The sequence below is a fragment of the Melanerpes formicivorus genome, unplaced genomic scaffold (assembly GCF_026170545.1).
Source record: "Melanerpes formicivorus ecotype bairdi unplaced genomic scaffold, bMelFor1.0.p_v2 SCAF_11, whole genome shotgun sequence".
In the NCBI taxonomy this organism is placed as follows: domain Eukaryota; kingdom Metazoa; phylum Chordata; class Aves; order Piciformes; family Picidae; genus Melanerpes; species Melanerpes formicivorus.
In genome coordinates this window covers 14,417,730-14,432,242 of record NW_027142363.1, presented here as the reverse complement: position 1 = coordinate 14,432,242, position 14,513 = coordinate 14,417,730, and the positions used below count along the sequence as shown (strand labels likewise).

Genomic DNA, 14,513 nt, shown 5'->3' with positions numbered 1-14,513 from the left:
ATTAGTGGGAGTGTTCTTGTAAGCCTGCTCATTCAGAGCTTATTCACAAGCAATTTCAGTGAAGTGTTTTTTTCTTTCGTGTGCTGAGAAAAAGGATGGATACAATCACAAATGGAGTATTGTTTCAAAAGTATTTTCACCTGCTTCTTAAAACTACCTGTAAGTATTTATGCTGAGGTTTCCATAAGAGACCTGATTACAGGTCTTGTCAATGTAAAAACCTTAAGAGAAGATAATTACTGTTAACTGATATTGAGAATAGTGATAATAATTTGTAATGTTACTATATTTGAAATGTTATTGTAGCTGAAGTCAGTCATACACAGATTCATATTTAAACTCACTTCTGGATCTTAAGGAAGACTCTAGGTGATACAGATCATTTGGCATTTTTGCTCAGTCACAGGATCCTGAATCTACTGTCTTGGATTCCTGAAATATGTAACTATCCTGTTTGTGAATTACAGATATTTGGCTCTTGCTGTGATGGTTTAAGGACAAAACCATGGGCAGTAATAGCACCTTTTATTAGCTGAAGCCTTGTCCTTTCTAATCCGTGTCATCAACCTGGTAAGGATTATACTCCAATTTAGGAGGTTAGGACCCTTAGTGTGGTGGGTTGAAATTGCCTCCCCAACTAATTTGAGAGAATTACCCCCCAAAATAAAATTGCCAGACTAGCCCAGTTGGAAGCAAATGAGGCTGTATTTGCAAACAAACCTGCAATCTAGAAATATGAAATGCAGTGAATATGTACAAAATATACAATGTTTACATACATTTACAATTTGTAAACAACACAAGAACCCCTCTGGACTAAACCAGGGGGCTACCAATAGCTTCCTCCTCTGTGTCCCCTTCCCCCTTGTATAAGGGAAAAAAGAAAAGAGAGGAGAGAAGCAGAGAGTAGTTTGTTAGTACGTAGCCACAACAAGAACGCAGCCAAGGTGAGCAAGCCAGCAGGAGCAACCAGCTTGTATCAGCTAGAGCAAAGAAAGCAAAAAGGGGAAAGTTATCTTATACAACTAACTTTATGTCAGTTATCAGGCCAATGGGATTATTTAGACTTTATTATTATTTTTCTTTTGCATCCAGTGGTAATTTATTTACATTCTACCACTTTCTGCTCAATCTGTGGAAAATTTCCTAGGCATTAGCCTCAAACTGCTACTTAGCAAGACCAAAATGTGTGCCCCTAGTCAGATTGGATAAATTTGGTCTCCAGCCAAAACTGTATAGCCTGTGAGTGAGAGCATAGTGTAGAAAACATACTGAAACACACAAGCATGCCCTGAACCAGTAGAAACTGGAAGGAGTTCTGATCTGGGACCACAGACATATCCAGGAATTAAAGCACCTGACTTCTGTAGGGGCTGGCTTGATCCAGGGAGAGCCAAGGCACCCCAAGGCATCTCTGCTATCACAAATGAAGGTAGATGAACCCTAACCAGAGAGGCCTGAAGGTTGTGTTGTGGATGGATGTCTGTTGGGGTGTGCAGCTGGGAGAGATCCTATGCTCGGTTCCTGTGCTTCTCTCCCAAGGTCTGTGCCATTACTGGATCAAAACAGAAGCAGCCCAGGGAGTGGACAGCCACAGCCAGCAGACTAGAGTAGAGCATCCTAGCTGCAGAGCTTGAGTTAGGCTCCTGTCTCTCTCCTGAACCTGCAGTTCACATGTTGTTTTCTACCTGCCAGCCTGACTGGCTGGAGGCATGAACTCTGGGTGGGGAGCTTTCTGTCTCTATTGCCCCAGTCTAAAGTGTGTTCACCTTGTATATATGAACTCAAAATACTTTCCAGGGATCAATAAGCACTCAGAAGCCCTGAATTAAACAGGCTATTTTGACATATCTTCAAAACACCTGTCATTTCTCCTTCATTTATGCTATCTTCTGTTAATGTGTGCATGCACTGGATTACTTAGGATGGTACTAGGGCTGTCTGCACTATCAAAGGGCAGGAACTGGCTACTGATTTAGATTGCCTGAGTTGCCCTTTTCAAAGAGAGCTAATGGCCTTTCCTTCAAGGGTAGCCTGATCTCTGCACTATCTGCATAAAATGTTTGTGCACATGATCTGCACTGTTACTACTGGAATAAGCATTGGCTTATGTGTAAACTGAGCGTTGTGGAATTGTCTTTAAATCATTTTTTTTTTCTTGATTAGTCATGAGGCATAATTTTGATTCCTACTTTTCCAGCAGAACTGTTAATTGTTTGAACTCCTTGGTAACTCCTGTGTCACGCCCAGGAGCTACCAAGGCATCGAGAATGTCACAAACTTTTGCACCATCCTGACCACCACTGCCACCATTACAGAAGTAAAGAGATTAAAAGAAGCAATTATATGTTCCTCTTCTCTAAAAAAAAAAACAACCCACAGCATTATGTCTACCTACTCCATCACTTGGATTTTAGTGCAAATCCACTGAGCAGCAGCACATGAGGACTAAGTTCTGAATTTTATTCTGGATAGCATCACTGAGAAGTGTTCAACGTGGCCATCATTAGTAAATGAACAGCTGAGCGGCGGCTGTGTGTGTGTGAGCTGGCGCGTGGGCGATGCTGCTGGAAGAGACCGTGCAAGTTAGTGCTCTGAACACAAAAGTGGTTTTTGAACAGAGTGCTGGCTTTCTGAAGGGCACATTTTTGGCTGAGAATATAATGGGAAGAAATGTAGTTATTCCTATATTTAATTAAAAATAGCTTGGAGCATTGGAGGCAGAGTTTCATTCATTAGTCTAATTAGCTTCCCCTATTGACGGAGAAATGCAGCGTTGCCACCTGGAAACAACAAGGAAAATTCATACTTCACTGCAATTTCTGAGACAGGTCATGCTGAAAAGTAAACAAAACAAAATAAAACAATTACAGACTACCAAAAAAATTGACAGAATTAAAAAAAATAATCTATTTTTTCCCCAAATTACACACATACATTTATGCAATATGCAGATCCTATTATACTTCAGGAATTTGAATACTTCCTAGTGTGTGGTATCCATGTCAGCTGCAGAAAAAAAGTGTGTATCTCTCAAGCCTTGCATAAAATGAAATAATTTATCAGTAACAAAATATTCCTAAATATTCATATCAAATATTCTCATATGATGCTGATTGATGCTGACAACAGGTTTGCATAGATGCATCTCCTACAAATCTGAAAACCGTTTGTTCCTTCCTCAAGTCCTGCTAGGCCTTTGCCATTTGAATGTTGGTGTTTCACTGCTTTCCTGACAGATTATCTGCTATTCATCACATACAGAACATTGACCATGCTTTGTTTGTGCAGATTAGTGGTGCCCTGCCACTCTGTAGGTTAGTGTGCAATTACTTCTCTGCAGATTCCTTCCCCACCCTGCTCATTTGCAGTCCATAGATTTATTTCCTCAAACAAAACGCTCAGTTCTTAATAATGCTTCATATGTTAAGAATTAACACACGCAGTAGCTAGAGAGCTTGGAACTGCTTTTCATTTTCAGTAAAACTACTTGCTCTGCTTACACCCATTTTAAAATCTGCATCGTCCCAAAGGAGTCTAAAGTACCTTCACCACATTGCAGAGGCTCAGAAGTGCTACTTCTAGGATCTCCAGAGGATCCTCTGTAGTCTTCTTCCTATGTGGGAGCCTGGGTTTGAATAATATGGTGTAAAGAGGATGCAAACATGGTGCCTGACCATTCAAAGTGGTAACCAGAGAATAGTTAGCATTACAGTATTTCACTGTCTACCTCTCCCTTCTCACTGTGTTATACTGCTTCCTGGCCATATATTCTGTCATCTTTAAGGGGGGTATAAAATTTTAGGAGCATACTGAACCCTTTATGTATCAACAATTAAGTACCCACTCAAAGAAGAAATTAACTCACTCAGCTAGGACTTTCCCCAGATATACTTTGGCTGTAATTGCACTTCATTAAATCTCAAAACAACAGTCTCAGAATTGGCATTCCTGTGAATACTTAAGAAATAACATTAGAATGAAATGAAAGGTTTGGGTCTTTTTTTCCAGCGTGCTTCAGAGGGATTAGATACATGTTTTTGTTAAACAATAGCAGTATTTTTAAAGCTAAACCCTGCTGCACAGCTCAGAAAACATAGCCTAAGGGCCTGTTTTAAATTAAATAAAGTAAGAAAAGTTTAAATTAAAGCTGTCATTTACTTAGCTGTTGTTGCATGTATAATGCAGACTGGTATAGGCAGTATCAAATTGAGTTTTTTCAAATGCATTTTGTTGGCACAGCCATTATATTTCTTCCAGATACATTAAATCAAATGAGAAGTTTTGTGCCACTGTATAGTCAATCTTTCACCTGAAAGTAATAACATAATTTCAGGCTATTTAGTTCTCTTGAGTCAGACCAAAAGATTCACCCTGTTATAGTAAGGCACCATAATATAAATCTGAAGATTGCATATGTCATACTGTTGCTTACTTTTCTGTTTATTGCTCTTTACATATTTTATCAAATTAAGTATGAGCAATTCTATCACAAAGAATGAATGCAATTCAAGTTATGCATTTAGGGTGAAATTCACTTCTGAGAAAATGCTCCCATGAGGCCCTAGGAGCTGCTTAAACAACATTTGAATCTGTGGCTCGCTTAGTGAGGCTCCATCATGCCCATGGGTGGGACTATACGAAGGTAGCTTGGAAGAACTGCATTTACTGGTAGGCAATCCATCTTTTCAAGGAACGCTGAAGTGGAACACAGAGTCTGATTCAGGCCACAGATAATTTTCACTTGCCATGAGCAGTAAGATGATTTCATTGAAAAAGCATTTCTAAAGTTAGCTTGGCTGATTCAGTTGTTTTAAAGAAACGCCAAAAATAATTAGTTGTCATTAAGATTTAATCATGTGCAAAATGTTGATTTAAGTGCTACCAGTTGTTGCTTGAGAATGAAATTACCACTTAATATATCTTTTTTTGTTGGCTCTTTTGGGGAATACCATTCTTTACATGCTACTGTTCTAAATCCTCATCACAGAGCCTCTGTGTTCATCTGATGCACAGGAGGACTTTTTAGAGTCCAAACTGACCTCAAGTTATTTCTTTTGTTGTTTGTTTATTTGTGTTTGGGTTTTTGTTTGTGGTTTTTGTTGTCTGTTTGCTTTTTGTTTTGGTTTGGTTTGGTTGTTATTTTCCCTTTGATGGAAAGTCTTCTAAGTGGGAACTACTTTGTGCTATACAAACCAGCATATTGGAGTGGGTAGCACTTGAGATACGTTGCACAGTCTAGCCCTATACCAGCTGATGTGCCCAGCCACTAAGCAGGGTGCATTCATCTATATGGAGCTCTGTATTGCTGCCTCACAAGAGACCATCATGCTGCTAAGATACAGGCTGAAGTGCTTTAAGCTAGAAAAGCCAACTCTACATTTTCCTTCAGTGTTTGGTATAATGCTGGTGGATCTAGTTAGAGCATCTACACACCTTGCTTGCTTCCAATATGTGAAGAACCAGAGCTGGTCTGCAGTAATCACCCTGACATCACTTGTTTTTCAAGGGCATAGCTTTTTCCATTGCTGGAGCACAACCCTGTGGCTGAGGCTCAGTGCCATCCCTTCCACATCTGGTGGTGTACCACCAGTAGGCAACCCTGGTATTCTTGGTAAACCTCAGCTCAGACTAAACAAGTGTGGTCCAAACCCTATGGCAGCCAATGGGACTTTCTCTGTGGTTTCTGACCGGGCTTGAGTCAGCCCCCACATCAGTCCACAGCAAAGTGTAAGATCTGTCTTAAGAGGATGACTTCCCTGATGCACTTATTGGAGCTGCCTCTGTAAATTAACAGTTTTAGGTAAAAAGACGTGGTGTTAGCATCTCACACTGATAATCTTTTTTCTCACTTATTGGGTAGTTCATAGAGGGGTTGCCTACCAAATTGGGAAAAGTGTAAATTCAGGATCTTCTCCATGGAGGGCTTTAAGTATGACTACTTCAAGAAGTTCCTCTTTGCTCTGAAAAGCAAAGTTTAACACAGTTTAACATAGTTTAACACAGTTTAACATTACTGTGTATGTGTGCACATGATTTGACTCTGTCCTTGAGGCAAATATGCTGCCAAGGAGAAAAAACAAACCCAGCTCACCACTATGACAGCTACTTTATTGCACCATTTTAGAGGATGCAGGGCTGGTAGGTGCTAGCTAAGAAAGCTTTTTGTTCTGGGGTGATAGGTTAATTCATAACTGGCATGGTTGCATTTTGGATTGTCTACTGATGCTTAAATGGTGTGCTTAGTTTTAGGAGTTTAAGAGGGGGATAATAAGGATAGCCAGAATTTCAGAAGTGCTGAGCAACAAAAAGCCTTAATATGAGTAGTGCAATATAAAATTAGTCTTCAAATAACAACATAGGACCCCACAAGAGTTATGATCACTGTCATTATTTGTGAATATTTCTATCATTACTGCTTTATTTCCAGTGCAGCACTTACTGTGCCAGTGGTTTTGGTGGTAACCTGGTCTAGCACAACACATACACTGTCAGTAGGTAGGTTGTCTATTGTCGTAGGGTTGGAAGGGTAAGGCCAAAAAGCCTCCTCCCTCCCCCCTGTAAAGTAAAGGGAAGGAAAAATTGAAGGGAAAGGGAAAAAAAACCTCACAGCTGAATTAGCAAAGCAATGGGTGCTGCATATTTGCAAAGCAGGGAAACGCAGGGAAATATATACAAGATTTACAATATTTACAGTATATACAGAAATATACAACAAAGTAGCACAGAAATGAGAGTTCCCCCCTCTGCTGAGGGGGTTCCCCACCTCTGCTTCCCCTTCTCTCTCCCCCTTTCTCCAGAGCAGGTTAGAAAGAGAGAGAAAGAGGAAAAAAGTTAGAAGCAGTTATGTGTTAATTGGAAAGCAGTTAATGCAGGCCTTGCAGTTTATCAGTTTTTCAAGGTCAAGCCTTGGCCAAAAGCCCAGCACAGAGAGAGCTGCTGCTCAGCGGAGGAGCGGAAGAAAGACTGAAGATAAAAGTGCCAGAATGCCCAGGATACCCTCCTGCACTCCCAGTTCAGAAGGTGCTTCCTCCCAATCTACCAATGAAATTAGTTTAGATCCGTCTTTTTTGTTTATCAACTTCCGACCACCATGTTCCCTTTCTTAAGGGGACAGCCTCAACCGGTGACATCTATTAACTAGCTCCTTTGGACATAAGTCTTCCTCTCTTCCTCCTCATTAGTAGGTGTATTTTATTTTGATCAGGGATGTATTGATGGTAGTGTTTGGTGGTTAAAGTTTGGGAACAGCATTTTAAGACAAGGCAGAAGATGAGTATGAAAAAGAAAAGTGACTGATCATTGGCTTTGCCGTTGCACACCCATCAGCTTCACAGCCCTGTAATACCGATCACACAAATCAGCAGACATTCCATAGACACTGGGAATTACAATTTCCATACAAGATCTACTTCTGTTTTTGCCTAGGATGCTGTTCTTTGCTAACTTCCTATATGATCCCTGCCCACAAAAGAAGGCATATGTGGTTTGGGAAGGGCTCTGTCTCCCAGTATTTCATATTTTATGAAACCACAAATACAACAGCCTTACAAGTTCTTGAAATGAAATAAAATTTGAGAAATGTAATCCATTACCATTATAATAGAATTTCTATAAAAATAATAAAAGAAAAACAAGAGAAAATAGGTCCTGAAAGTTATAGGCCAACTGGGAAGTTGTTGTGGGTTTGGCCTAGCTATCACCATGTCAGACTTCAGCCTTCTCCCAGGCAGCAATCTAATTGTAAATTATGTATATACAGAACATCATTCCTTAGCTTTGGCTTTTAGTGACCCCCTTCCCTTCTTTCCCTTTCTTCACTCCAACCTCACACATAAGAAATATTGAAGTGTTTGCACTAATGGAGAAATGACAACGTGCAGTCAAACTTAAACCAGCTGTTTCCCCACACTGTGAGCACAAAGAGCCAGGCTGGTAATATTTATAGCTTGACTGGCCTCTAGTGAGCCAGACGCTGACTGCCTTAATTTGCCATGATGGCCTTAAGGCTTGAAGCAGCTGTAAACTGCAAGATAGCCATGGAAAGTTAAGCAAAAGAGGAAAAGGGAAAAAAAAAAAAAAAAGATTGTTTCAATTAACACAAATTATTGTTTGATTGAAAATGAACAGCTGCTCATGCACAACTCAATAAAAAAGCATTTTCTGTTTTCCTTACAGAAAGCCAACAATGTTGCTCGTTGCATGAGATGTTTGCTTTCTTCTTTCACTGGAGAAAACAACTCAAGGCACCTCTACGTGTCACACTAGGGCTTTTCTGAGCAACCCCAGGGCTGGTCCCGTGCAACCCTGAGGACCTACAGAGCCCAGGGTACCCCATACAGTGGTTCCTGCCCCTGTTTTTGGTGCCATAGGGGTGTGTTATTATGAGGCTGCCCCAGATCCATTGTGGCTGTTGAAGACCATTTTTATTACTCCTTCATTTGTCCCACATGGAGCAGTGCCCAGTGAAGACTTCACTTTTGTGGTTTTCCTTTTTTCTTTTTTCCTTTTCCTTTTTTAACTTTTCATTTTTTCTTTTCCATTTTTGCTTTTCCTTTTCCTTCTCCTCTCCAAACCTCTCTGAAACTCTCCTCTCTGAACCTCTCCTCTGAACCTCTCCTCTCTTTTTCCTTTTCTTTTATTTTCTTTTTCCTTCACTTTGCCTTGTCTTGCCTTGCCTTTGGACTGCTTTTAATACTCACCTCATGGCAAAGATAAACAGACTGTCACCATGACTTCAGCATCAGCTTAAGCCAGCTTTAGCTGCCAGCGCAGGTCCCAAGGGACTTCCCTCCCTTCCATAGACCTTGGCAGCTCACTGCCACTCTGGCTCTCTCCTTTCCTGTGGGTGAGCATGGCCCTCACACAGCTGCCCTATGTGGGTGGGGGAGTGTCTCAGGTTATAGCTAAGCACTGAGTAACCCACCCATTTATTTACTTTTTTTTTGGTGTACTTTCTGGGGAAGCAACTCCCCAGCCCAGTTCACTAAGCAGTTGTGTGAGAGCCTGTCTGAGCACCCCAGGGATATGTTGGCTGTGTGCATTTTCTGATATTTTAATGGTTCTGTTATGCTGGAGTCCTCTTCAAGGAATTTTGCACTGCTTTCACAAGAAGCCTTGGAAGGAAAAATAAAACCTCTGTTCTCCTTTCAGCACCTTAAGTGTGATGGTGCTCATGCAGCAGATTTAAGGGCAGGTGCCTGCACAGGAGCAGAGGGCTTAGTGCAATTGCAGAGCTAGGTTTGGTGTATGCACTGAATAAGCCAGGTAGTCACCTTCAGCTGTGGTGCTAGGCAGTGAGTGTTGAAAACCAAACTGTCAAAGCAAGTGTTTGGGCCTATGATAGCACCACTGAAAGCACTTTTCAGTTTTATGTGACACCCAAGGGAATCACCGCTGGTGCCAGGGGAGCAGCCCCTGAAGCTCTGTAAAGCTGCTGGAGCAATCACACTCCCGGTCCAGTGGCTGGGAATCACAAACTCTTCACCAGGGAGAATCAAGCTGTCCCCAGTGATTGCTGCCAAAGGGGAACCCAAAGAGGAATGTGCAGGACCCCTCCTTCATGTCACAGCTGCAGCAGGTCTCAGCAGTTGTGAAGCCTACTCATTCATGAAGAGGAAGAGGTGTAGAGAGGGGCAAGGAAGAAAGTTCAGCACTCTGGCTGTGTAACCCTTTGAAGAGATGCTGTGGACTAAAGCACGTTAGGTGTGCTCTGCGAAACAGCAGTGTACCTTAAAGTTGGATATCTGAGGAAAGTTCTGTGTTTTTTCGTCATGTGTCACTTTTTCAGTGTCAAACCATTTTACAGGGAGGAAGCACTGACCAAATTCACTACAGCTTGAGTTGTTGCAGTGAATGGAGATGAGACTGAGCATGCTTTGCAATACACTTGGTATGAGCTGATTTTTATATGATGTGATTTTGGCTAGGTACACATTTGCCTATTTTGGCACAAATTCTCTAAGAGAGCTGGCATTGCAGAGCTCCTATCCTTGTATGTAAGGACAGGGAGGGGGTCATCCCAGCCCTGATAACACCATTCTCCTCTTTCTCCTGTCATTTGCAATATGAAATGGGAGATGTGAGGTGAGAACTCTGTATCCTGTAGGACAGTGTCATGGTTTGTTCACCAGAGCCTCACAGAATAAAATATCTTGGTAGCTCAGCATGTCCTCTGACCTGACCAGCCATAGGCTGGATGGGAATCATGCATGAAAAACTCTTCAAAGATATCTGTACACTGCTCTACTCTCTTGTGAGTCCTTTTCTCTAAGTAGGCTTTGTAAGAAAGCTGTCCAAGGTGTTGTTATTAAATAAACTTTTTAAGATAAGTAGATATTTGGAGAATACTATTTTTTCTCACTTATTTCCCTCTGAAACTCAGAAATATTAAATAGAGGGGTTTATATTGTAGGAATGTCAAAGAGATCATGAAAGGTTTTGCTGATTCCTAATCAGTGCTTTGCATTTTAACACAACATAGGTGTTTTATGTCACATGGGGGAAAATAATGGCATAGTGCAGAGGTAAAAATGTGCTTCATACACTTATTTATGAATTTATATCCATACACTCAAGTATGAACTTATCTCTGCTTTCATCACAGTCAATGGTTGTCAAAACTCCAATCACTTTCAGTAGGAGAAAGTGATGAATTTAGTTATCAAATCAGCTTGATTCTAAGGTTTAAGGACCTATGGAGAAATATTTTCTTCAACAGATATTTATCAGCAGTCAGACCTGAATCAGCTCAGGACTGGACAAAGCGCTCTGGGGTTGCATAACTATAGTCTTTCAGATCTATTTACTTACTTATTTATTTTTGAATTCCAGGTGTAACAGAGTGTATTTACAAAGGGTAAAAATAACATGCAGCTGTGAAGAAAAACATCTTGTGTTTCATTTCAGACCTGGAGCTAAGGATGAATCACTGCAAAGCTGCACCCTTTACACTGGGCACACGTTCTGAAAGCTGCTTTTCCACTGCTCCTGCTCCCCTGGCGGTTCAGAAATAAAGCAGACTCACAGAAAATTCTAAAAAAAAAAAGCTTGTGCAGACAATCACTCTCTTGTTCTGGACACTAAAATTACCATTTTCTACTGTCTGCTTGCATTTTCAGTTTTGTTTTCATATACCGTAGAAGTTCACTCCAGCCATTTGAATTAAGTTGTGGTTCAGTTGTATGCATAAGCACATGCTCAGTTTGAAGTACCTGAGTAGTCCTTTTAGCTCCCATGCTGCTGCTTATGTGCTTGAAGTTAACATGGTCTTAGAATGTATACTGGTTTGCTTGTCCACCCAGTAACCTAACAGGACAAAACCCTTGGCCGTCTGCTTCTGGAGTTTAATGGAAAGTTATGGCTTATTTATGGTCTTCTTCCCCACCCCCATCTGTTTATATTCAGATCAGAAAACCAGCTCAGAAGCCCTGTCAGGTTGCCAAAAGCTGTGTGCTACTACAGCATCTTTCACATTATGTACTGTTCAGTGTTTACAAGAGAGTTTTTAATACATGATTGCCCATAGAAGTAGTGTGGGCTAATACTGACGTGATATTTCAGCAAAACTTTGATGTCCCTGTACCCCAAGCTCCCTTTCACAGAAAACCAAAATAAAGTATCTGTGCCAGTTAGGCCAAAGGATGCTGCTAGCAATCTGTCTTCCCGAAACAAACCTAAAAAGTCAGTGAATGGGCCAAATGGTTCTTCATTTTGTCTTTGTAACCTAAGTGTCCTTGGGAGTCAGGATGGGCAACTGCACAAATACCAGAGCAGGAGTTGGGTGATGTTTGCAAATACATGTGGTTTAGTATGTAGACTCTCTTATGCATATATGCCATTTGTATTTGTTAAACATTTTACTCACAAGTGATCATCACAAAAGCTCTTTTTCAACATGTTTACTTCTGAAAGAAAAAGTCCCTTTGTTTTGTGTAACTCTGTTAGGCAGAAGTAAATTTAATTCTAGAATTATATTTAGAGGTATACAGTGGAATAGCAAAGTTAAAACTGAGAGGATAATGCCCAAGTATTCTGGATCGAAGAGCAAAGGCTAATTTCTTGACAAGCAAGACCGTGTGCTGCCTATATCTTACCTTGTGGTTATTATTCAGTCCTGTGACTGACAAAGTCTTTGTAGGACATTTACAGAAGGTGGATTTCTTACATAATATGTTATATGGCACCCAAGATATTCTATATCTGAAAAAGACAGGTGAAGCCAACACTTGGTCTCTTCTCCCAGGCAGCCAGTACCAGAACAAGAGGACACAGTCTCAGGCTGCACCAGGGGAGGTTTAGGCTGGATGTCAGGAAGAAGTTCTATACAGAGAGAGTGATTGCCCATTGGAATGGCCTGCTCGGGGAGGTGGTGGAGTCACCATCATTGGAGGTGTTCAGGAGGAGACTTGATGGGATGCTTGGTGTCATGGTTTAGTTGTTTAGGTGGGTTGGATTGGTTGATGGGTTGGACGCGATGATCTTGAAGGTCTCTTCCAACCTGGTCTATTCTATTCTATTCTATTCTATTCTATTCTATTCTATTCTATTCTATTCTATTCTATTCTATTTCCCAGGCCACAATGAAGGCCCTGTTCCTTCTCCTAATGAAGATGGATAGTACCCATTGAGTGGTTTCTGTGATATATTTTATTTTTAAACTGAAAGCACCAGCAGTTAAATTTTTTAAAACTTCACACAGCATGGTAAAATTAGTAGTTAGACTGCACAGAAAAAGCTGATATACTTAAAATGTACTTTTAATAGTTCAGATGTATACTGTCTTTTCAGTTTACCAAGTGCTAGCTATTTTTTAGAACACATGTATGAGAATTATAACTGTATTAATTCCTGACCCAATGGCCTGAGTCACTTGGGCATTGGATGAAATATCTGCCACATCCTTTTGGTATATATTGAGCAGATAGTGGTCCAACTGTACATTGTTTTTTCCTCTTGTCTTCAAACAATAGCAAAAATCATCTGGGAAAGCATCTGTATTCTGACCAGTGTTGGGCTTACAGTGACATTGATGCCCAACGCTTATAAGAGCTGGAATTTTTGAGCTGGGGAGAGCAAAAGACTCTGGGTGAAACACGTTTTGGGGGGTAAGATCCTGAAACGTGCTTGCAGGAGACTGGGTCTTGGATCGTGTCTTGATTCTCTGGACTGTAAATTAGTTGTTAGGAACTCAAATGAAGCGTCACAACCTGACTTCCTGCTTGTTTAGTAAGACCATAGTACAGTTTTAGGGGTTAAATGGCAGAACTAAAAGAAAGCTTGTAAGTAATATAGTATCACTAAAGAAACCAAAATCCAACTAACACCCTCCTTGCCTTCTCAAACGGCCTTTTTACATTTAAAGGTATTCCCCGTGGCTCTGTTCTTTATTTTGATTTTTGTAACAATATTTCTCTCTGATGAAACACATTGTAGACATTAAATTAAGGGACAAATATGTCTGTGTCTGCCAGAAGGAAAACTGTGATGCAATTAAAATGCCATTAGGGAACCCCCTGTGGGATGTTAAACCTAAAGACTCTATTCAGAAAGCAAAGCCAAAATTAAAGAGGTGTCTGGTTCCAGATCCTCTGCAGTTTTCCATTTCTTGACTATAGTACCATGGAGACTGTGCTAGTCAGGAGCTGAAAGGTTTTTCCAGTCATGTGTGTGGTATTTTGAATCATGACTTTGGCAAGCGTTCCTTTTCTGTAAGCCGTACATAGAAGTGTGTCTACACTGCATGAAAAAGTACAAGTGAGCATGGTCTTATGAAACAATGACAACAGTACAGATGGGAAGCTGTCCAGGCCTTGGACAAGCCTTGTGCAAGTAATAATACAAAGATGCATGAAGTGCATGCATGAGTTGTCTGTGAGATGTTTAGAGAGAGAAGTGAAGCTATTTGGAACCATCAGGCTTCAGCAAGCCCATGGACAAGCCTCCATTACATCACAGTCTCTGGAAATAAATTGTTAGTGTTTACATGTTTGATGATATATGAGAGCCTGTGATCCTTTGAAGATAAAAATAGTTCACTGAGGCTAGTATTTTTTTTTTCTGAGGTGGCAGGAGGAATCAGCAAAGTCAGTGAGTGGCAGATACTGACTTCCAGTGGCAGTCCAGACCTAGTGCTTGAGTACCCTTTTTTCAATTTCATTCAGTGTGATTCTTTGCTGAGGATATTAGTAGAGAGTGGAATAATAATAGAAGCGCACCTCTCTTCTCTGTCTAGGAATTCTCCTGATGACTGCAGCGTGGCAAAAGGAGGGAAAATGGTTAGCAGCTCAGACAATGTTGGGATGAACTATGGAAACTACATGGAAGAGAAGCACGTTCCACCCCCAAATATGACTACAAATGAACGAAGAGTCATTGTACCAGCAGGTTAGACCCTCTGTACAAAAATGTCATGCAAAAAAATTGCCCCTAAGTTTACTAACACTATTTAAGAAGATTCAGAGAAAAAGTGGCAATGTGATACATGTGATCAGGAAGTAATTTCCCATGGTTAT

General features: G+C 40.8%; 1 protein-coding gene across 11 annotated transcripts in view; it reads left to right on the top strand.

The window, feature by feature from the left end:
* The window catches only part of ERG (ETS transcription factor ERG), a 159,340-nt gene that overhangs the window by 123,251 nt on the left and 21,576 nt on the right, over positions 1-14,513 (top strand). For all 11 annotated transcript variants that reach the window (XM_068144621.1, XM_068144626.1, XM_068144630.1 and 8 more), the window contains one exon: positions 14,234-14,385. In XM_068144621.1, coding sequence (XP_068000722.1) covers positions 14,234-14,385 — 152 coding nt within the window. The remainder of the gene's footprint in view (positions 1-14,233; positions 14,386-14,513) is intronic.